Genomic DNA, 22,204 nt, shown 5'->3' with positions numbered 1-22,204 from the left:
ATGAGGGCGTACGATACGACGAGCTGTAATTAGTAGTAATTAGCACGATAAAATAGTTTTGCGAAGAAATGGACAAATTGGACTATGTATTTTAGACTTTAAATGTTTTAGTTAGCTTAGTTAGATATTGCGATCGGTTGTACTAGTATTACTTCCAAAGTTTATTTTAGACGGAGGATCACAAATGTCCCATAATTTTCTTGGGCACAATACGGAAAATTGGCAAAGTTGGTAAAGCTTACCAAGCCAGCCAAGCAAAAAAAAATCCAAGGTCATTCATGCAAAAACTTGTTTAAACCCAATAGATTAAACCCGTCTAGGAAACCAGGAAATAAATTGCAACATGAGCTGGGAACGAATTCGGTTGTTAGTCCGTAGCTTTGGACTTGGTACAGACGATGCTGGTGTATTTAGCCGTACACAGGTAAGAAAAGGATCTAGTCGAGTCATGAATGATGAGGGAAATGTTTTAGGACTAGTAAGTATTGGATCGAAGTACAGTAGTGATAATTTTTGTAATGTTTTTCTTGTAATGTGTTTTGGGCTAAGGCCATATGGGGATGAAAGTTTCTGACTTGTATCAACCTGCCATTATGCTTTGAATGAAATTTTTATTTTCAACATTTTTTTCATCAAACAAGTACATGTAGAAAATTAAAAGGCAAATTCAAATTTATCATCAAACCACATAATTTTACATCAAATTAAAGACCTTGTGATGTATTACCGAATATTATATACCGCCCAAGACTACTTAGGACTGATTGACTGATTCGCCGCTCACCAGAAATAGTAAGTGCATAATATTTACGATATCCAACATTGGCGATTTAGATAAAACCGTTTTAAAAGACTTTTGCGAAGGAATTTTGGTATTGGGAGGAAGCTTAAGTGTTATAGACAATAACAAACACCAGTGGAACTTTTGTGATCAAGGATAAGACGGATTTTGAACCATTCGAGTTTCGCGGTAAGCTTACCTTTTGCATTTCTTGAGCAGACGACATTTTGCAACCGCGGCGGTATCGCGGTAGTATTTGAACACTGACGAATTTTACGAACTTTACGGATACGATTGTAGTAGTATTTGAACACTGACGAATTTTACTTAACTTTACGGAATACGATTGTAGTAGTATTTGAACACTGACGAATTTTACTTAACTATACGGAATACGGTTACTTGTTTCTCTTGTCACGATGGCAAAACAAACACCTATTTTTCATGAGTTTGATGCACAAGACGGCGATGTGGAGTGTTACTTGGATCAATTACAACAATATTTCATTGCGATGGACATTGAAGACAATGATGAAAATGCAAATAAAAGAAGAGCAATCCTTCTCTCCAGTGTGGGTACAGATGTGTACCAAACTTTACGGGATCTGAGTTACCCGCAGCAACCAAGTGGTAAGACTTACAAGCAACTTACAGACATGATGAAAAATCATTACAGACCACAGAGGTTAGTTGTGGCTGAGAGATTTCGATTTCATCCGACCAAACAGGCAAGTGGTCAGTCAATCACTGATTATTCTACGCAGTTGAAGAAGATGGCAGCGCTTTTGCGAATTTGTGGGGATCAGCTAGAACAAAATTTACTTAGACAGATTTATTTGTGGTTTGCAATCAGAGAATACACAACGGAAGCTACTATCCCGTAATTACACATTTAAAGAAGCGGTTGACATGGCTCTGGCGGAAGAGGCAGCACTGAAGGATGTACGAGATATGAGTGCCCGGGACAGGGTTCAGTCAACAAAATTGGTAAGGGAAACCAATATCATAATAATAGATACAAGAAACGTGATCAACAACAGCAGACATGGCAGAGTAAACCAAACATGAGTGGTAACCGTCATGACCGTAAGCGCTGTGATAGATGTGGATTGAATAATCATACGAGAGATCAATGCAAATTCAAGACGTACACTTGCTACAATTGCAACGAAATGGGTCATTTGAAATCAGAATGTAAAGCTCCGAGAAGGAGGAAGCAACCAACAAGTAATTATGTTGATGAAGATGAAGATCGTGACGATGATGAATATTATGGTACCTTAGGGGCAGTGTCCGATTTACAAATTTTTTCCTACCTGCACTGGTGCATGTAGCCCAAAATTTCTACATGCACAGCAAAAAGTGTGCATGCACCAAAATTAAAGCAAACATAAAATCACATTGAATCACGATCATTGTCAGTTAAGCTTGTAATAATATTCCCGGCTCCACTGTCATTGTCATTTTTATGCCGATCACTCGCCGATTTCTTAGCCAAAACACTGGATGCTGTGGCTTCATCTGCTCTAGAACTAGTCGCCGACGAGGTGCACGATTTCCAGAATGATGCAAGTGTTTTTGAGCTATTTCCTTTTTTGCTGGACATTATTATGATTATTTTCCGTACGTAAACAAATATTTCCCACGGTTTAAATTCGGTTCTTTTTTTTCAATGAAATGAAAATGACAGTTTCTACATGTGCGAGGGTATCGGGAATTGGTGGATGACGCCACATTACGCTAGCCCTCTAAGGGAAGTCATAGTCTCGGACCAGACTGTATGTGGCTATCTCGAATGTTCGTTAGGATCGACAAGTACTAGTATCAGACCGACGCAAACTGGCTGTGTAGGAGACTAGGGAAGTCAATGAAAAAAAGTGACAGTTCTCACGTGATAGGGGTATCGGGAATTGTCAATTGCGCGATTTGCGCCAGCCCTTCTAATGAAGTCAGGATATTGCGCTAAAAATAGATTGGGTTTTTCCAAATCGGACTGACTGCTTGTTTACTTTTGTATATTGCCTTGTCATATCGCTAGCGCTAAAATCGTACATGCACGCGTGCAGGCAGGGAGTGAAAAACTGCATGCACAGAGGGAATGTTACATGCACTGGTGCAGGTATGCAGGTGGTAAATCGAACACTGCTTAGGGGATTCTACTTTTATGATTGAAGGTGATGACGATGTGCAAGATGGAGATGGAATTCATTACTCCAAACCGCAGTGATGGTTCAAGTTAACGCTCAAGGTATACCGTTGAATATGGAGGTAGATACTGGAGCATCATCATCAATGATAAGCAACAAAGTCAATGAAAAACAAATCAAACATTAGCAATTGGGGCCAGTAGAACGTCCTTTACATGCATATTCTGGCACACCGCTGAATCTTGCAGGACAGATTGTAGTTGATGTTAAATATGATGGTCAGACAGCACAGTCGTTAGCCCTCGTAGTCGTATATGCTGACAGATATGCACCCCCATTGTTTGGTAGAGATTGGTTGGCAGTCATCAGACTTGATTGGCCAAGTTTGTTTCCAGAAGCAGGACTATACAGCATCAGTCATTCATCAATGGACAAGTTGAAAGGAAAGTACAGTGAGATATTTCAGTCGGGTCTAGGCACGGTGAACGGAGTGAAGGCGACGCTTCACGCCAAGGAGAATGCAGTTCCTATTTTTCACAAGGCTCGCTTGTACCTTTTGCACTACGTCCAGCTGTTGACAAAGAGTTACAACGAATGCAAGATTTAAGGCATTATTTTTCCGGTAGATTTCAGCGAATGGGCTACACCACTAGTTTGTGTACCGAAGGCTGACGGAAATGTGCGATTGTGCGGAGACTATAGTACAAGGTTTCAGTCAACAAATCCATCCACACCGATGAATTTCCAATGCCAACACCTGAGGAGGTTTTCAGCAAGATGGCAGGAGGTCAGAAGTTCTCCAAGATTGATCTGAAGTGTGCATATCAGCAAATGTTATTGGATGACAAATCACAAGAACTTGTTACGATAAATACGCAGAGAGGCCTATTTCGCTACACACACGATTACCGCTTGGAATTTCTTCAAGTCCAGCGATTTGGCAACGCTTCATTGAGCAAGTGCTTGCAGATCTTGATTACACCTGTGCCATAATGGATGATGTGCTAGTGTCTGGCAAAGACGACACAGAACATCTTCATAGCGAACGTGGAAAAAGTGTTCCAGCGATTTCAGAAGCACGGTCTCATGAGTCAAACCGAGAAGTGTGTGTTCATGGGAGACAGAGTAGAGTACATGGGTAGGAGGATATCTGCGAAAGGCATTCAAGCGACTGATGAGAAGATCAAAGCCATCAAGGAGGCACCAGTACCGCAGAATATAACAGAGCTAAGATCGTTCTTAGGCATGGTGAATTTCAAGCGCAGTTTGTTCCTCATCTATCGACTGTAGTTTATCCACTGAATGAGCTACTTGGCAACAAACCGTGGGAGTGGACAGAAGCTTGTACAACGGCATTCAACACAGTGAAAGAAACGCTCTCATCAGATAAGTTACTTGTACATTACGATACCAAGTTACCATTGGAACTAGCAGCAGATGCTTCACCATACGGTCTAGGTGCAGTAATTATGCATGTATTTGACGACGGTTCACGACGAACAATTGCTTACATGTATGCATCAAGAAGCCTCAACAAGCACGAGAAAGGTTATGCACAGCTGGATAAGGAAGCACTGGCAATGATGTTTGGATTGAAGCGGTTCCACAAGTATCTGTATGGAAGATTCTTCACAATCTTGACGGATCACAAGCCTTTGGAACGGATATTAGGACCGAAGACTGCCATACCAACGCTTGCTGCACAACGTCTACAGAGATGGGCAATCACTCTATCAGCATGCAACTATGAGCTCAAGTTCATTCCATCTAAGCAGAATGCATTAGCCGATGCATTATCACGCCTACCTTTGCCTTTTGTGGATGAAGAGACCGGCGCTATCTTCAAGGTGGAGGATAAGTTATTGGACAGTTTGCCCATCACTAGTAAGCTGATTAAACAGGCAACACAAACAGATCCAGTATTGTCTAGGGTATTGAATTTACCAGAACCGGTTGGCCAGCAGAAGTTGAAGATTTACGATACAAACCATATTTCCACCGCGAGATACGAAGTTATCGGCCTAACAGGACTGTATTCTGTGGGGATTGAGGGTAATCGCTCCTGTGAAATATCAGAAAGATATCCTGGAGGAGTTACATGTTGCACACCCAGGAATGGTCAGAATGAAAGAAATGGCGCGTAGTTACGTATGGTGGCCTAACATGGATCAGGAAATTGAACAAACGGTTCGACAATGTACAAGTTGTCAGCAAACGAAGAATAGACCAGCTCCGCCCCATTGACACCTTGGATGTGGCCCGGATCTCCATGGCAACGAGTGCATATTGACTATGCCGAGAAAGATGGTCGTCATTTCTTGGTTATCATAGACGCCTATTCAAAGTGGCCAGAAATCATCCTGATGAAAAACAACACATCAGCAAGCTCAACGATTAAAGTGCTTAAAGATTTGTTCAGCAGATATGGATTTCCGCTACAAATAGTCAGTGACAATGGTCCACAGTTCAAGTGAGGAGTTTCAGCATTTTCTGAAAGTTCATGGTGTGAAGAGTGTTAGAGTAGCGCCATATCAGCCGTCAAGTAATGGTGCTGCAGAGCGTATGGTGCAGTCTTTCAAGAGGAGTCTAAGTTCATCTAAGGATAGTAACCAAAGTTTGCAACAAAGGCTAGATAACTTCTTGATGATCTACAGAGCGACAAAGCATGCAACCACTGGTAGCACACCAGCCAGTTTATTTCTGGGCAGAGAGATTCGCACACGCTTGTCATTAGTACGGCCCAATTTACAAGATGCAGTGACAAATAAGCAGAGTGCACAGAAATCAGCACATGACGCCGGTACCAAATACAGAGAGTTCTTCACTGGAGATTCTGTTGTGGTCAAAGATCTTCGCAAAGAGGAAACTTGGTGGCCTGGTAGCGTGGCAGAGCGTACATCGCCTAAGTCGTACATTGTGACGCTTTACGGATGGAAGAGTATGGAAACGACATGTAGATCACTTACGGCGTGGAGAGGTGATGCCATCACGACAAACTACTCAAAGCAATTTGCTACCAGCTACAGAGAGTGATTTGCCAATAACGCCATTTCAAGGATCAGCTCCAAGTGAATGGACTGTCAGAGAAACAAGTCCAAATCTTCCGTCCCCAAGTGAAAGCACTAGTGACAAGACACCGGTAGATGTAAATATTCCAAGTCTAGCGATAGTATCTCGCGGAACTGTTCCGGAAGCAGCAGCGCAAAGAAATGCACGGCCAAGTCCATCATCGGTGCCACGTCGCTCGCAGAGGAATGCACGGCCTCCATGGAGACTAATTCAAGAGCTGTAACAATGTCACAGAAGAATTATGTATATACGCTTTTAAAAAGTTCAACTGTTTGGAGTTATGCACGTTAAAAGTTCAACTGTTTGGAGTTATGCACGCTTTTTTTCATGTTTAAAAGACATTAAGAAGTTTTACGCAGTTGTATTCATCGCTTTTGGAAAGATAAGGAGGAAGGAGATGTGATGTATTACGAATATTATATACCGCCCAAGACTACTTAGGACTGATTGACTGATTCGCCGTTCACCAGAAATAGTAAGTGCATAATATTTACGATATCCAACAGACCTGAAGTAGTACAGGGAACCTATACCATATCATGGTTCCTTTTGTTAAAATCTGACTTAAAGCAATGTGATTTGCATAAAGAATAGATTCGTATTTAAATGTTTGTTTTCACTGATCACATCATCCCCTTTTAATTTCGAGCCAAACAAATGAGGTTAAACGAAGAAAACTGCGCTTCATTCCAATGCCTACAATGTGTGTACTACGCTCGCCGATCATATTACATGTAACTGCATGGAGTACCGCGCTCGACGTGTGTACACACAAGCTGACACCCACGGAACATGTTAGCAAGTACTCGATCGTTGAACTCTGAATAAAACCGGTCGACCCGGTTTTAATACAAAAAGTTATATTTTACTGTTATTAAAGCACTTCAGACTTAGTCTTTTACATGGTATTTTAGTATACCACTGGGCATTATAATTATGCAAAAAGTAGAAATCCGAGTAAAATTGAGGGCATCGCTGTGAAGCAAATCACACATTATGGCTTTAAGCTGTCATGTCACCGACAGCACTTTACAAACTTTATAAGGCAGCATCAATAACGAAAATGTCATACCGATATAAAATGGCACATTTGTTTGCCCGGTTTTAAAGTTTGTGTTGTGAACTAGCCCTTGACTTGAGTAAGGGTTTGGGATTTTATTTTCCTACATAGTCAACTACCGTAATGTATTTTGTCATTCTTACATGTAAGGGCATTTCGTGATCCAGTGCATCATCCCCCCCCCACTTCTCTTTAAAAAAGTTGAGATTTTTATACCACTGGAAACCTGCTCAGTGCTCTGGCTACATAACGTTACAAAAAATTTCTGGCAGATTAATTTGTTTAGCAAAAATATTGTGAAATCTGAATTATGTTCTGGTAGTTAGTTTATGTACACCAGAACAAAATTTATAATACATCAATTGTCTATGGAGCAGTGCAATGCACATATAAATCATTCGCAAACTTAAACCAGGGTGACTTTGGACAATCTGGGGTGACTTTGAACACGCATCTAGGACAGGGTTGCTTGATAAAATCAAATGCTTTTTTGATGTAAATTTAATTCAATGATTTTTTTGAAAAAAAGTCCATGTGATTTAAATCGAGCAACCCTAATTTCCCATGCGTGTCTTAAGTCACCCCAGTGTTCAAAGTCACCCTAGTGTTCAAAGTCACCCTAGTGTTCAAAGTCACCCTAGTGTTCAAAGTCACCCCAGTGTTCAAAGTCACCCTAGTGTTCAAAGTCACCCTAGTGTTCACAGTCACCCCCGTTTACAGAACGCACAATTTATCGGAATCAACTGAAATTTTGTGAATAAGCTTTTTAGTGGATATCTGAAATATGTCATAAAAAGAGGATGCTAGGATCACGAAATACTCCTTTAAAACTGAAATGATAAAAATTTGATTGGTTCCGTTTATTCTTTGCTTCCCTGTGGTTCCCTGTGGATCCTGCCCGGGCCCACCTGAGGTGTCGAAGATCACAGTAGGTCCAAAACTTAAAAACGTTCCATCATATTATAATATATCTCAAATTGTTCTTCTCATCACAGGGAATAAAAAAGTGAATTGTCATGGTCATTTTCACAGTAAAGGGTGTAACTTTTGATTTTTAGGGTCAAAATTTCAAACCACTTAAATATGTTTCTGTTTACTGAAATCATGCATACATTGTAGAAGCAACTTAAATTCCAGTAAAATAATGTTTCAAGGCTTAAACCTTTTGATTTCTAATAAAAAATTTGACATTTCCATAACATTTTGGTTAAAATCTAAGAAAAAATGTATTGTACATAACCTCAGAAAATTATGACATGAAAGCTGGAATACATGTGAAATCCCATTCCAAAGTAAGTCAACAGATATAAGTTAAATTTTATACCATGTTTTGCTATGTTTGTAATTGCAGTTTTGAAAATTTTTAACATCAAGCGTCATTTACAATGGAAATTTCCCAACCTTAAACATATTTTTTAAGTTTTAATTGGGTTCCTAAAATAATTTGAATGTCTAACTTCATGTACATGTACAAATACTACTTGATGAAAGGAACCTCCCAGCCAAGTTTCACAGAAATTGGAGTTATTTTTAGAATTGGCAATTCAAGCGATTTGTGTTTCGGAGGCTTCAGTTAACAACACAGGTGATCATAAAAGTAAAATATTTGGCTAACTACTACAAGTTGACATAAAGAAATAGGTAAAAAATATCACAATTACCAATTTTCATGCTTTGCTTCTAAGTATTGAATTTCAGTTGTGGCAAAAATTAAATTATCCCAGCAAGTCATTTTTTTTGTTTCGGAGGCTTCATGTTAACAATAGTTAAACATTGCAGAAGTAGTTTTTTTGAAAACAACAGTGTTGGGATCATCTAAGCTGTTATTTTCTTGTGTGTATTGAATCAATGATTCTATGCGGCAGATATTGTAGATTTATCACATGAAAATTTTTTCACCCATTTGTTAAGTATGGTGTTTTTTGCATGTGAAGCCTCCGAAACAGGCTTTTTGGGGTATCAGTATATTTTTCAAACATAAAACCATAATGTCAAATTTTTTTTTAATTTATGACATTCTGCACATATCAAGTAATAATTACAATGCAGATATCAGTATGAAACACACCAATTTAGATATGCATAGATGATAATTAATCTTATTGTTGTTTCGGAGACTTCATTTGTTTCGGAGGCTTCAATTGTTAACGGAAAGTTTGTATTGGGTCCCATTTTCAAACGGTGATATATATCTCCACGATTTAAAAACATGTGACTTGAGGATCTACTTTGCTACATTTTGATAAATAGATTGGATGAGCTCTTTTATTTATATTTGCACAAGCTTGCTGAACAGTTTGTTTCGAAGACAAAAAAAAAGTTAACGGAAAAACGGCTCTTTGAAGTCAAGATTTTATAAAAAATTTTAAAAGCTTGCAAATCGACTAATTTTTGTTACCCATTTCAAGTTAAGATAACAACTGTTATGAATCAAGAAGAAGTGAAGAAATAACCAAGAATTATGAACCAAAGCTACACCCACAAAGTTTGTTAACAATTGTTAACGGAAAATGAAGCCTCCGAAACGACAAATATCGAAGTCCGGTTATCAAAAATACAGGGCTGTTCACAATTAAATCTAATGTGGCAGTGTTTACTGAACATATGACTGTACTTTCAGGATAAGAAAAATTATCCATGAACTAACTGAAGAAAACACAGGGTTTTACAAAAATGTTACTGTTTTTATAGTTTTTCAAAATGGCAATATTAAGTACATTTAAGCCTGCTAAAACTGAACGCAGTAACTCCCAAAGCTGATTATGCTACCCAAGGTAGCTGCTAACTAGATGACTTATGTGGCCAAAAATCATGGAATTCTGTGGCTTTATTAGAACACTGTGGATTAAAATGTTAAAAATCCAAAGTTACACCCTTTACCGTGAAAATGACCATATACTATGGTGCTTAGTTCAGGAGTTATTTAGGTTATACAGGTCAAATGTCAAACATTTCATACACAGATCAAAATTAAATAAGCGGCCTTTTTCATCAAATCTGGTCTCAAATTACTCCCCTTAAAGGAGGATTTCGTGATCCTAGCATCCTCTTTTTATGACATTTTCAGTAGATATCCACGAAAAAAGCTTATTTCCAAAATTTCAGTTGATTCCGATTTTGCGTTATGAGTTATGCATGATTATGTGTATTACATGTACACCGCTCCATAGACAATGTGTTGTAATTTCGTTCTGGTGCACCAGAACGAAATTCAAATTTGGTGATATTTTTGCTAAATGAATTAATCTGCAAGAAATATTTGGTACATAAACATTATATAGCCAGAGGTATCCAGTGGTGTAAAAATCTCAACTTTTTTTGGGAAAAGTGGGGGGATGAGGCTGTGGATCACGAAATGCCCCTTTAACATAGGAACTCTCAAACATTTCTTTTAAATCCACTATTTTAGTGTATTTTTGTATTAATATTATATTATCATGTCACCCTTCTGTTAGGGACTGTGCAATAATTACGTAACCGGGGAGGGGGTAAATTCCCACATGTATGACATGCCAAAATTGCTTGCCCCCCCCTCCGCCGGCCTGCAAAAAATTACACCCCCTCGGTCTGCCAAAAAAATCTTTGCCTCCCCACTTTGCACATGCCAAATTTTTTGGATCCTTTGCAAACCTTATTATGGTCTAGATGTATATGTCGCAAGCGTAATGAGCAGAAAAATGTGCATATGTAAGCGTTTCCGTATTGTTTTCATGAGCAAACTGGCCGTCTAAAATGACGGCCAGACGGGTGGCTAGCTAAGACCCTGTGTTTTATATCTAAAGACGTCAATGATTGTGTACCAAAAATTGCTTGCCTTGATAGGAAAATGTTAAGAACATGTTCAAATGTGCAAATATCCTGTTCGCTGTGCAAGAATCTTGTATGGGTGTTGGGGGGCAAAAGTTTTTTGGTATGTCAAAAGGGGACAAAGATTTTTGGCAAGGCCAAAGTGATTTTTGGCAGATCATATTTTTTTTAGAATTGACCATCCCGGGTTACACATGATTATTGCACAGCCCTTATGAACCACCTTACCTAACCATTATCGCTGCAATCAATATATTTTGTTCATTTCCACAGTGGAGATTTCCATGGGTGATATGGGCCATATGCCGCATTGTAGCTGCAGTCTATTACACAATTGCCATGTCTAGTACCTTCATATTCTTACTAGCTACCGACCCAATGAGTGCTGCAACCGCTCTCGTCTTTGTGACAGATTGGACGTGTATATTAGTAACTGTTTACTTTCTACTGGCCACTGTGAATCTGTTTCTAGATAGGAAACATGGCAGGTATTATCATTATTCAGACAGAGAAAGCTTGCCTGCTGTAGGTAAATATTACAATTTTTCTACATAATACAATGTAGTGTATCTGTGGCGTAACTAGCAGGGGGAAAGCATGCACATATTTTGGGGGGCTTTGGGCGCCAGCCCCGGGTCAAAGTAGAGGGCGGCAAAAAAGCGAAGGGGCGGTGGAAGAAGAAGGCGGCAAAAACAGGGCGGAAAAAAAGCGAAGGGCTGCAAAACGCAATTAGTAAAGAAAAAGGGCGCCAAAAATTGAAAAAACATAAAAAAATTTGAAAAAAGGTTGCTTTTGGGACGCTAGCGCCTAAAATCCCTTTTTGCTACTACATGTATGTACAATGTAGTACCGTATTCATTTCAATAAGCGCCAGTGGCGCTTAACAACTTTTGTCATTTCGGGTAGGCGCTTATTTTTTACCTCGTTTACCAAATTTTTTCTTAAGGGGCGTAACACGTTTATAATTGAGACAAATTTCCGTATGTTATAGGTCCTGAGACGTTCTAGTAGCTTTTCTGATGCAGAAAATGTATTGCAAGTTTACGCAGGACTTGTAGTCCTGCAGCTATTTCACTGTATCAACATCTATCTGTCACATTAACATTAATGGTACCCTTTAGCAAATGAAAATACCCTGGGTGGGCGCTTATTGGAGCATGGGCGGCGTTGGCACTTATTGGAACGAATACGGTATACATTTATTTTGAAAGTAAATTTCTCACCTAAAATAAATTGTGGCAATGACAAATCAATAAGACAAGATTTCTTTTGAACAAAACTGAAACTTTTACTCACTCTTGTCGGTTTCACCAGATATCATGTAATGGTTGATAGGCATCATCTGAATCACCAGAATGATAATTGTTGATCCTTACTTCCAGTTAGACTTATCCCAACTGTAAAGAGTGTATTTTCAGTCAGGAACTGACTTTTCCAGTATAAATGTGCAAGTGTGTGAATATGTCCCCCTTATTTTAGAAACTGCCTCAATGTTTTAGGAGCTGAACAGTGGTATAGCCAGGGGCAGATCCCCCCTGAGAAGTTTTGACCCCTGTCAGAATTGGAATACTCATAGTTGGTCTTGCATATTAAAGGAGTATTTTGTGATCCTAGCATCCTCTTTTTATGACATTTTTCAGTAGATATCCACGAAAAAAGCTTATTTCCAAAATTTCAGTTAATTCTGAAATATGCGTTTGCGAGTTGTGCACGATTATGTGTATTGCACTGCTCCATAGACAATGTGTTGTAATTTCACGATATCTTTGCTAAACGAATTAATCTGCAAGAAAGTTTTTGTATATAAACATTATGTAGCCAGAGGTTTCCAGTGATATAAAAATCTTAACTTTTTTTGAGAAAAGTGGGGGGATAAGGCTGTGGAACACGAAATGCCCTTTTAACTATATCTAGATACTAAATTGTATTTTTACTGAATTCTCCTTTCTACAGAGCTCTCATGGAGACACAGGGTACAATGGTGTCTAATGAACATCTACATGAATTTCAGCATTATCGTCACCGTCGTCTATTGGTCCTTCCTTCGTATGCCTTTACCAATCATATTTGACCTCACATGCCATACGTTTCCGTCTATCCTTGGAATCGTTGAAGTCCTTCTGACACCGATACCAGTCCGCATACAGCACGTGATCTACGTGTGGATTTACGGCGGTATTTATGTGACCTTTACTTTGATCTTTTATGCAGCTAATGGTGAGAGTCCCTTTACAGGAAGTAGCGAGATCTACCCCAACATCCTTGATTGGGCCAAACCAAGAATGACAATCAAAGCTATGGTAGTTGTTGTTCTGGCTATTTTTGGGTGCCAGTTGTTTCTCTGGGTATTGTATAAATGCAGGGTGTATGTTGCAAGGCGTTTTATGTATAGTGCTATTCCGCTAGCCAGTGATGCGTACTTACATGGAAGCGAAGAGCAGAATGGGAATATTCCTGGGGATGCGCCAGTGACAGCGTCACAGCAGAAAGGTGCTGAAAAAGAAGAGGTTGAGGAGGAAGTTTTGATGTTAAACTCGGCAGTAAAAAGCAGTGAAAATCAGGAAGTATGAATTTAAATCTTAATTAATGACCAAATCATTTTTATTGGACCATTTTTAACAGTAGTACCGGTATTGTATTATTTATATTGACAGATTTATTATATTATTTTTAAAGTGTAAAATATAATACTAACTATGTTATTTAAGGCTACTTACCAAGTCAGCAGCAGCCACGTGAATTCTGTATGGCTAGTCCTGCATTTTTTTAGTAGTTCTCCACTCAGGGGTGAAAATAAGAGAGCTTGAACCAGGGGTCACTTTGGCAAAAAAATGGCCCCAGGTTCACCAAGATTTGGAGTGAACCAGGGGCCGATTTGGATGAACCAGGGCCACCTACCAGGGGTGAATGTAAGGAATGGTGGACCACAGGCTACTTTTACGTAAAAATGGCACCTTATTCAACAATTTTAACTAGGAACCAGGGGCCATTTCCCATCACCAAGGGGTCAATAAAAATGTACTGGATGAGTTGAATAAGCACTAGTTTTTTTGAATTTGATATGTTTTGGTTCTCTATCCAGGGAACCAGTTTGATGAGAAAAGTGTCCCCTGGTCAGGCTGGTCTACTAAAATTGAGACGGACCAGAGGCCATTTCAGAGTTTCTGGGGGCCAAATGGCTCCTGTCTCCCACTTATTTTTGCCCTTGGCTCCACTATTGTCCCCAATCAAGCTAAATGAGGACAATGTTACCAAAGTTAAATACCAACTAATTTATGATTTGCCCGGAATATATTCACAATTAATTATAGCTGAACTATAGGCATAATGGGCTATATTCCAGTTGAAATCCACACACCCTGTGTATGGAGGACATGACATAATCTGCCACACAGGGAGGGTGAATTTCAAATTGAGTTGCCTGAATGGGTGACTCGGACTGACTCCACTTGAAATCCACATCCCCTGTGTGGAAGATTAAGATTGTGGTCTTCCATAGGGGTATATAAGGTCACTCTAAAAGGTTATTTGATGTTGTAAACCACATGTATAATAGAAACACTAATATACATGTAATATTGAATGGCTTTGAGTGTGATGCAAGAAAATATTGCACAAGAATTACATATATTTTGCATCAAGTGCAGTATATTCTTGTATCAGACAAAAATAAGCTATTGAATATTATTATTTTTTTTATTGACTGACTGGATAAAAATGAATTATTTGCGAGTGTAAAGCCGACCAGTTTAATTAATGCATGTGCACACATTATCTGTGAATACAATTAAAAATATTTGGTATTGTAGTCATCCAGGTACTTTGAAGGAACTGTGCAAAATGCAGATTTATTTGTACCACTCAGAAGGCTGATCTACATAATCATTGAAATAATAAAGGGGCATTTCGTGATCCACAACCACTTTTCTCAAAAAAAGTTTTTTATATCACTGGAAACCTCTGGCTACATAATGTTTATGTACATAAAATTTCTTGCAGATTAACTTGTTTAGCAAAAATATCGCCAAATTTGAATTACATTCACACCAAACTGAAATTACAACACAGTGGCTTATGGAGCAGTGTACACATAAGCATGCGTATCTCGTAAACGCAAATCGGAATGAACTGAAATTTCAGGAAAAGTTTTTTTCGTGGATATCTACTGAAAATGTCACAAAAAGTGGATGCTAGGATCACAAAATACTCTTTTAAGCAATGCTGCTGTACCACGAAAAAGGGACTCAAGTGCAACATTTTTACCAAAATGACCTTGGACTGGTGGTACGTACATTGTAGATAACATCAATATTTCATTCTAACCCCTTTTCTTGTACATATATAAAAATCAATGATAACTAAGTAGTCTTTCGTTGAATAGATTTATCAGGTTTGTTCAATAAACATTTTGGATTTTTGGCTTTTCGAAACCAAGTGAAATTTAACTCACTACAATACAATACAATCAGTCATACCTGATGAAGTCCTCCGACGCATAGGACGAAATATTGTAGTGAGTTAAATTTCACTTGGTTTCAAAAGCAAAAATCCAAAATGTTTAAGTAGTCTTTGTCCAGTATCACAGAATATCACTTTAAAGGTTTTAAAGCTAATCATCTCCTGGAGATGCGAGATGTCAAACTGACGACATCATCGGTTTAAATGTGATCCCTTGGTTTTTCAAAGAATAAGCAGCCATTCATAGCGGATTCAGAGAAGCAGAGAAAGGTAGATGACTTGACGACTTCAAAACAAAGTGAATTTAACATTTACACGCTCGCCCGATTTAATATATGCTTCAATAACCGTTATGGACTTGACTTATACCTGTGTTTTCGTTTACACTGCAAAATCGTGATTTGAAGTCGAGTTAAAAAAAGCTTGACCCAGGGTCTTCATTGTAAGTAGAGTTCGAAAATGCTGCGACCTTGTTTACACACAAATGAAGTTCAAATTACACTCAACTGACTTTGTGCCCTTTGTAAATGGGTATATGTGCTCTGTCCCTTTGTCAAGGTTTTAAACTATAGTAATAATTTAGATTTTCTCAGGGATCGGTGATGATTTTAAAGAAATAATTGAAATAACGGTATTATTAAGATGACTTACTTTAGTACTGCTAAACTGAAAACTGCCTTGTATCGTCTGTTTTCCATTTGTCATAAATCCTCTATGTATGCCTCTCTTGCCTTTCTATATTTTGACTCTCTCTTAGAACTTTGTACTCTGTTTGATGGATCTGTATGTAAGTTCATATGTTAGTTCGTAATATGTGTGAAATTTCACCGGCATTTGAGCTCAACTTGCAGCCCAGACTGCATATGTGGTTGTGGTTCAATCGCGAACATACAAATGTAGTCTGGGAACTTGTAGTCTGGGAACTTGTAGTCTGGGAACTTAGAATTTAGTTGACAGTGATTAGCCAGTTAATTTTGGTTTACTATCTATAGGCAAAATATCTAATTCTTGATCATGAGAGGATATACCTTCTTTGCGAGCGTACTTTTCGTGGAATAAAACGATCTACATGTACATGACTAGTACTGAACCTTGACCTTGCCTAGCGATGACTGTATTCAAAAACCTGATTGGTCAATTCTCAAAAGCTGTGTTTGCCCTGTAAGCGTGTGGTCTTTGCATAGTATGCTCAATGTAAATATCTGTGCATACCCAAGTTATCATGATCGAGAATTAGATATTTTGCCTATAACATCGTTCACAATTGATCAAGGACATTGAGGTATTGTGATCAAATGCAGAATGGGCAGAGCTTTGAATGTGACTAATCTAGAAAGAGGCTTACAATGTTTAAAGCAATTGTGAAAGTTTTTAACTATAGAGGGTATGTGAACAGGGTCATTTGCGATCACCCTTCATTATTGGTTTCATAAAAACAAAGGGTATTAGATCAACATTGCCATAGTTATTTCCATGGCATATTTGCATGAGTCATTACGCACAATTATACATGGGATTGGAAAATCAGTCAAGATCTAGTGGTTCTAGAACTGCCTTGTTTTTATGCTCCTTGTTTTACGTTTTAACTTGCCAAATTGATAGAAAGTTTTATTCTTCTAGTAAGTATTTTGCTTTCTTATTGTAGACAGTAGCGTATCGTATACAGCAATTTTTAAACGGGGCGCGCCCCCGGGTATAAAAAAAAAGAGAATAGAAATGGGAGAAACGGAGAAATGAAACAGCTGTGTGCATGTAATTTCAAATTAATCTTCATATTTGATCATTTCAGGTTTTAAAAAAAAAGCAAATTTAGGGGCGCTTCACACAAATTTGTTCAATTTAAGCTTCAATATGATACATTTTCATGTTTCATGATCCTTTCTTAGCGCTTTTAAGAAATATGCCCCCCCATTTTATGACGTTCTGTATACGCAGCTGATTGTAGATATCAAATGTAGCAGTGTTATACTGTTTCACTGTATTAATTAATCTTGTTAATATTCTTTGCAATACATGTATATACAAGCTTTAATACTTTAAACAATGTTTTCTCATATTAAAAAAAATGCATCTTTTTCAGGTCTGTATGTGTAACTTACTGTAGTGGGTAGACATATAAATGTTTTTGTTCTGAACATTTTGACTATGGAGAAACAAGGAATAAAAAGGGCTAAGAGTAAAATTGTACAATTATTATTGTGTTTGGGAGTGGCCTTCTATCTTTTCTCTTTTTCCTAGCTATTTTCTTCCATTTCTTCCTTCGTTTATCAAAGCTATCTAGGCCAGCATGCAATTTATTAGCCAAAACTGGCTATCCAGGCTTGTGCATTTGTATGAGCTTGGAACGGTCCATGGTGTTCCCATGGATTAGCATGTGTCCCTCACGGACCAACCTGGGTAAACAAACAAACAAACAAACAAATGTTCAGAACAGCAATTTCTGATCAAGTCCAAGTCCTTGATTTCCATAGAATATGTAAGTAGTTAGTTGGGCTAAATGACCCTTCAGAATATCACCCTGTTCTCTGCGGAAAATACAAGTATCTAGTATCAATACTATCATGGCTATTCACTCATTCAGGCCAGTGTTTATAATTTAATTAGCCATATTGCTGCCATAGGTAAAGATATGATTTCTCCGTGTACACAATTTTAAATCTGTGTTACAAATTGGACAATTTCTGTGATTTTCCGTTTTCCAATATAAAGCACTGAAAAGTGAAACAAGTTTTTAAAAGTGTATTTTGTGTTACCGTTTACTGTAGTATCTCCTCAACATCGCCATCGTAGGCTTAGAATTAATGCTAGAATGGTTGTTTAAGGTTACACGAAGAAACGTATAAAAAACGTATAAAAGACGTATAAAGTTGTTCTCTAAAACCGCGTTTTCTCAGCAATCAAATATCGCAGTGAGTCAAATGTTGGTGCATGGATGTATCTTTACATTATTTGTGTGTGTTTATAAAAAAATTTAGAATCCGTTTGAAAATCCTTCGTTTAAATCATTTTTACGCACCATGTTCACAAGATCAAAAACACGTTCCATGCAGTTTTTTCAAATGTTCGCTCCGTATAAAACCACGCCGAGTGATTGTTTTCTCCTTTTTTGTATTGTACTACAAATCGATTAAAGAAATAATGTTGCCATGGGGAAGAACCAAATACAGTACCGATTAAATTTAAAAAGCCCGTTTTTGGGGAACATTTTCGAGAATCTTGTCTGAGAAAAAACTGTTTTGTGAAATTATCGATATCTTGATAACGGGCGTTAATTTAGACATCTGAATACCTACATTATTTCTCAACATTCTGCCAATTGCTATCCCATTTGATTTTCACTCCAAATTGAAGCTAGTATTGCAAAAAACGAGGTTTTTCCTCCATCACTTCGTTCAAAATTTCAGCGCCGACATGCGTGTTTATTCTAAGAGCCATTGTGCGGACGCCTTGATTGTAATCATTAAGTAATTGCATCAATAGTTACATATCCGCTTCGAGAACAAGAAATTTCGTAAGCTGATGTATGGTCGAGTGGATAGGGTGTTGGACTGGGAATCTGTTATGAACAATTTTTGTGGGTTCGAGTCCCCGTGTGGCTGAATTTTCTTTCCTTTTTTTTTTCTCTTTTCTCATTTTTACTTTCTTTCTTTCCTCTTTTCTTTCTCTTTTCTTTTTCATTTTTTTAAATTTCTTTCTCTCTTTCTTCCTTTCTTTGTTGTTTTTTTCTTTCTCTCTCTCTATTTCTTTCTCTTTTTTTTTTTTTTTTTATTCTTTCTTGCTCCTTTCTTTTTAGTTTTTTTTGTTTGATTCGCTGACTGCAGTGAATCGTGATTGATTGTTTTTCACTTTATATAATTCAGAAATTTGTAGGCCTGCTAAGTCTGTCTTTTTGAATATTCTTCCCAAATTCGATTTGCAAATAATTGCTTTTTGATACTGTTGTTGATGTTATATTTAAAATTTATAAAATCCTTATGAAAATTGCCGAAAACGGCTTGTGCCCCTCCCTCGGCATCCGACCCGGCATGCCGCCCCTCATGACACCCCGCCCGCCCCGACTCACGAGCTCCGGGCACGAGCTAAGCCAAGTTTCATGTCTTGACCGTGGATCAATATTCTATTGTAAAGTAGGCCTACGTCCCAGCACGCTTGTTCATTTTCTGCATGGCTGTTTCTGTTATGAACTTACGCCTCTGAAATCAAGCGCATGAAAAACTCTCGGCTAACCTTAATGGTTGATTATACTGCTAAATAATCACTTTTCTTTGTTTTATTTTGCAAATCAACACAAAAGTTATACATTATACACAGTTTTTCACTATTTTGTGGCATTTTCAAATTCCCGTGAGCTAACCCCGAATTCTGTGAATTTTTCCTTATCACGGAGAAATCATCGCTTTAGCCATAGGTTTACGAAAGTGAAGATTTTATACTATTTTAGCAATAATGTCTTTCTAATCATGGTTAACCAGTGTGTGTTTGTACAGAACATTGTATTATACTTGCATATAAATTTTATTTACATATAATATAAATGTACATGTATATTGCTTTTTTAAGGTCCTCAGTTCTGCAATTGCTGTAGTACGTGTAGCACGTCCCAAAGATCAAGGTGATTTTAATACATTTGATGAAAATCATGTTATTTAAAAACTTTCATTATAACCTGTTCCTAATATATTAAATCCTTTCAGTATTTATTTTCTAATATTATTACCAGCGAACACAAAACGTGTAACAGAAAATGTTTCAATTTCGGGTTATATTAAGGGTATAAATATTTTAATAACATTCAAATAACATTTTTTGAGAACTTGCTGCAAAACATTCTGTTGTGTTATTTAAGTGTTGACAAAATATTTTGCAAATTATATGTTTGCCCAAAAATATTTTAAAAAAAAAAACGTTTTGACAACATTTTAAATTTCATAACCTTTATATACCCAGACATGTTATTGAAACATTTTGAATAAAACCAAATGCATTTATAGCATTTTGAGAACATTTTGTGTTTCTTGGATATCATGTACCATAAATAAATAAATGGAATCAGTGTGAATAATAATTTGCAATAAAAGCCATTGGGTAGTTGAAATCTATTGCATGTGATTTTGTGTGATTTGTACTGGTCAAATGAATGACATGCATAACATGTGATGCGATCAAGCAAAATCAGTCGGAACTCGGAAATACTGATTTTGAGATACAGCCAAACAGATAATATTTCTTTTTGTTTCCTGTTGTTTTGGAAACTCTTTAATTGCTTATATCTTTGGAACTGATTGTTCCATTTAAACTGGGTTTTCTGCAAAATGCAGCTTTGTAAATGCTTTTTAATACTATCCTATAAGAAACTGAAAATTTAATATTTCTGAGTTCCGACTGTTTTGCTTGATCGCATCACATATTAAAGCTGAATTTCTTTGTAATGTCAACAATATATTGCAATTATATAGACACATTATTCTGGTCCAACATGGTGTAATTGATACATTCACACTTTATACACAGTGTCTAAGCCAGCCAGCTGTACACCTGTCAATTTGGACGGGCAGTTTGCTCCTGGGTCTGGCATGATTGATGCCTCTGGCAGATGCTAAATTCTTAAAAACAATGCTTGAATAAGTTCTGTGAACTCAAAATCAGACTAATAAATCAAGTAAACAGATCATGGTGATGAGAAGGACATCATGGTTTAAGAGGCGGTCATGCTAAGGGACCTTGAGTCCTTCTCATCGCCACGATCCAACGCTTGCCAATAAATCCAGGCTATAGCAAGAGCTATTTGAAACTGACTGAACCCCCAGAAGGTACTTAGGCCTGGTTTATGTTTTCTGGGTCATATTTTGGTGAAAATAACAGACACTTGTCAAATCCTAGCTAAGACCTTGTTCATACATGCTAAAAATCACAACATTAATACAACTCACTAATTATCTGTTTCCTCCATATTTTATTGTAGAGTAAACCAATAAAACACCCGTAATAATGTTCATTTACAGACTGGTGAAATGGGTTATTCCAGTTGAAATCCACACACCCCCTGTGGAAGGCATGACCTATTCTTCCACAGGGAGTGTGAATTTCAAATGGGGCTAAATGAGTGACTCCATTTGAAATCTATGTACCCCCTGTGTTGGAGATTAAGGTCATGTCTTCCATAGGGGTGTATGGATTTCAACTGAATAGCCCAATACCGTAATCAATCATATAATTCATGAAAAACATAATAGAATCCAGTGTCTTCACTAGGTTTTAGAAGTGGCACATGGTAAACTTGCCTCCACTTTCGCTCCTAGTACAAAATGCCCAAGGTACAAAATGTACATGACTTTTTGAGAGCCAGTCATGGGGCTCTGTTATTACATGATGTAACTATTGCATATATTTAACAATTTACACTTAAAATATAAGTCACTATAATGATCATTTCTTACAACAACATTTCAAAAACTCAGAATGAACATAGTTCTTAGGGCTCATATTCAGTCCAAGAGAACGCCAAATATGGATCAGGAGTATTACATAATAATACCCTGCTATGACAATAGCTGCACTAGGTTAATCGTATAATCTCCTTATGTGGTTAGCATGGCTGGGCCAGGAAATCCACAAGGTCAGCCAATGTATGTACAGGTATTCGGTACATGTGCCATATCTTTTACAATGGGTGATAAATTTCTGGTTTGTTTTATTTCAAAACGCAACATTCGATAATATAAAGCTTGGTCCAAATCCAAGAGAAGAACCAACTCTAGTAATTTATGTGGTTTCAAATTATATCAGACGTTGCCTTTTTGATAGAAATGGTGTTTGCTGATGTGCACAGTTTCCCATTAGATCATAACATGCTGTTGTACATCCAAGGCCAAAGGTCTTTTA

General features: G+C 37.6%; 1 protein-coding gene across 1 annotated transcript; it reads left to right on the top strand.

Annotated features, from left to right (window-relative positions):
* Positions 1-43: 43 nt before the first annotated feature.
* On the top strand, positions 44-18,137 carry LOC140136076 (protein rolling stone-like). The gene is made up of 3 exons (XM_072157783.1): positions 44-424; positions 11,138-11,393; positions 12,818-18,137. The coding sequence occupies exons 1-3, from the start codon at positions 344-346 to the stop codon at positions 13,432-13,434; spliced, it is 954 nt and encodes a 317-aa protein (XP_072013884.1). The 5' UTR covers positions 44-343; the 3' UTR covers positions 13,435-18,137.
* The last annotated feature ends 4,067 nt before the right edge of the window (positions 18,138-22,204 follow it).

The sequence above is a fragment of the Amphiura filiformis genome, chromosome 16 (assembly GCF_039555335.1).
Source record: "Amphiura filiformis chromosome 16, Afil_fr2py, whole genome shotgun sequence".
In the NCBI taxonomy this organism is placed as follows: Eukaryota; Metazoa; Echinodermata; class Ophiuroidea; order Amphilepidida; family Amphiuridae; genus Amphiura; species Amphiura filiformis.
This window is presented reverse-complemented; position numbering and strand designations above follow the sequence as displayed.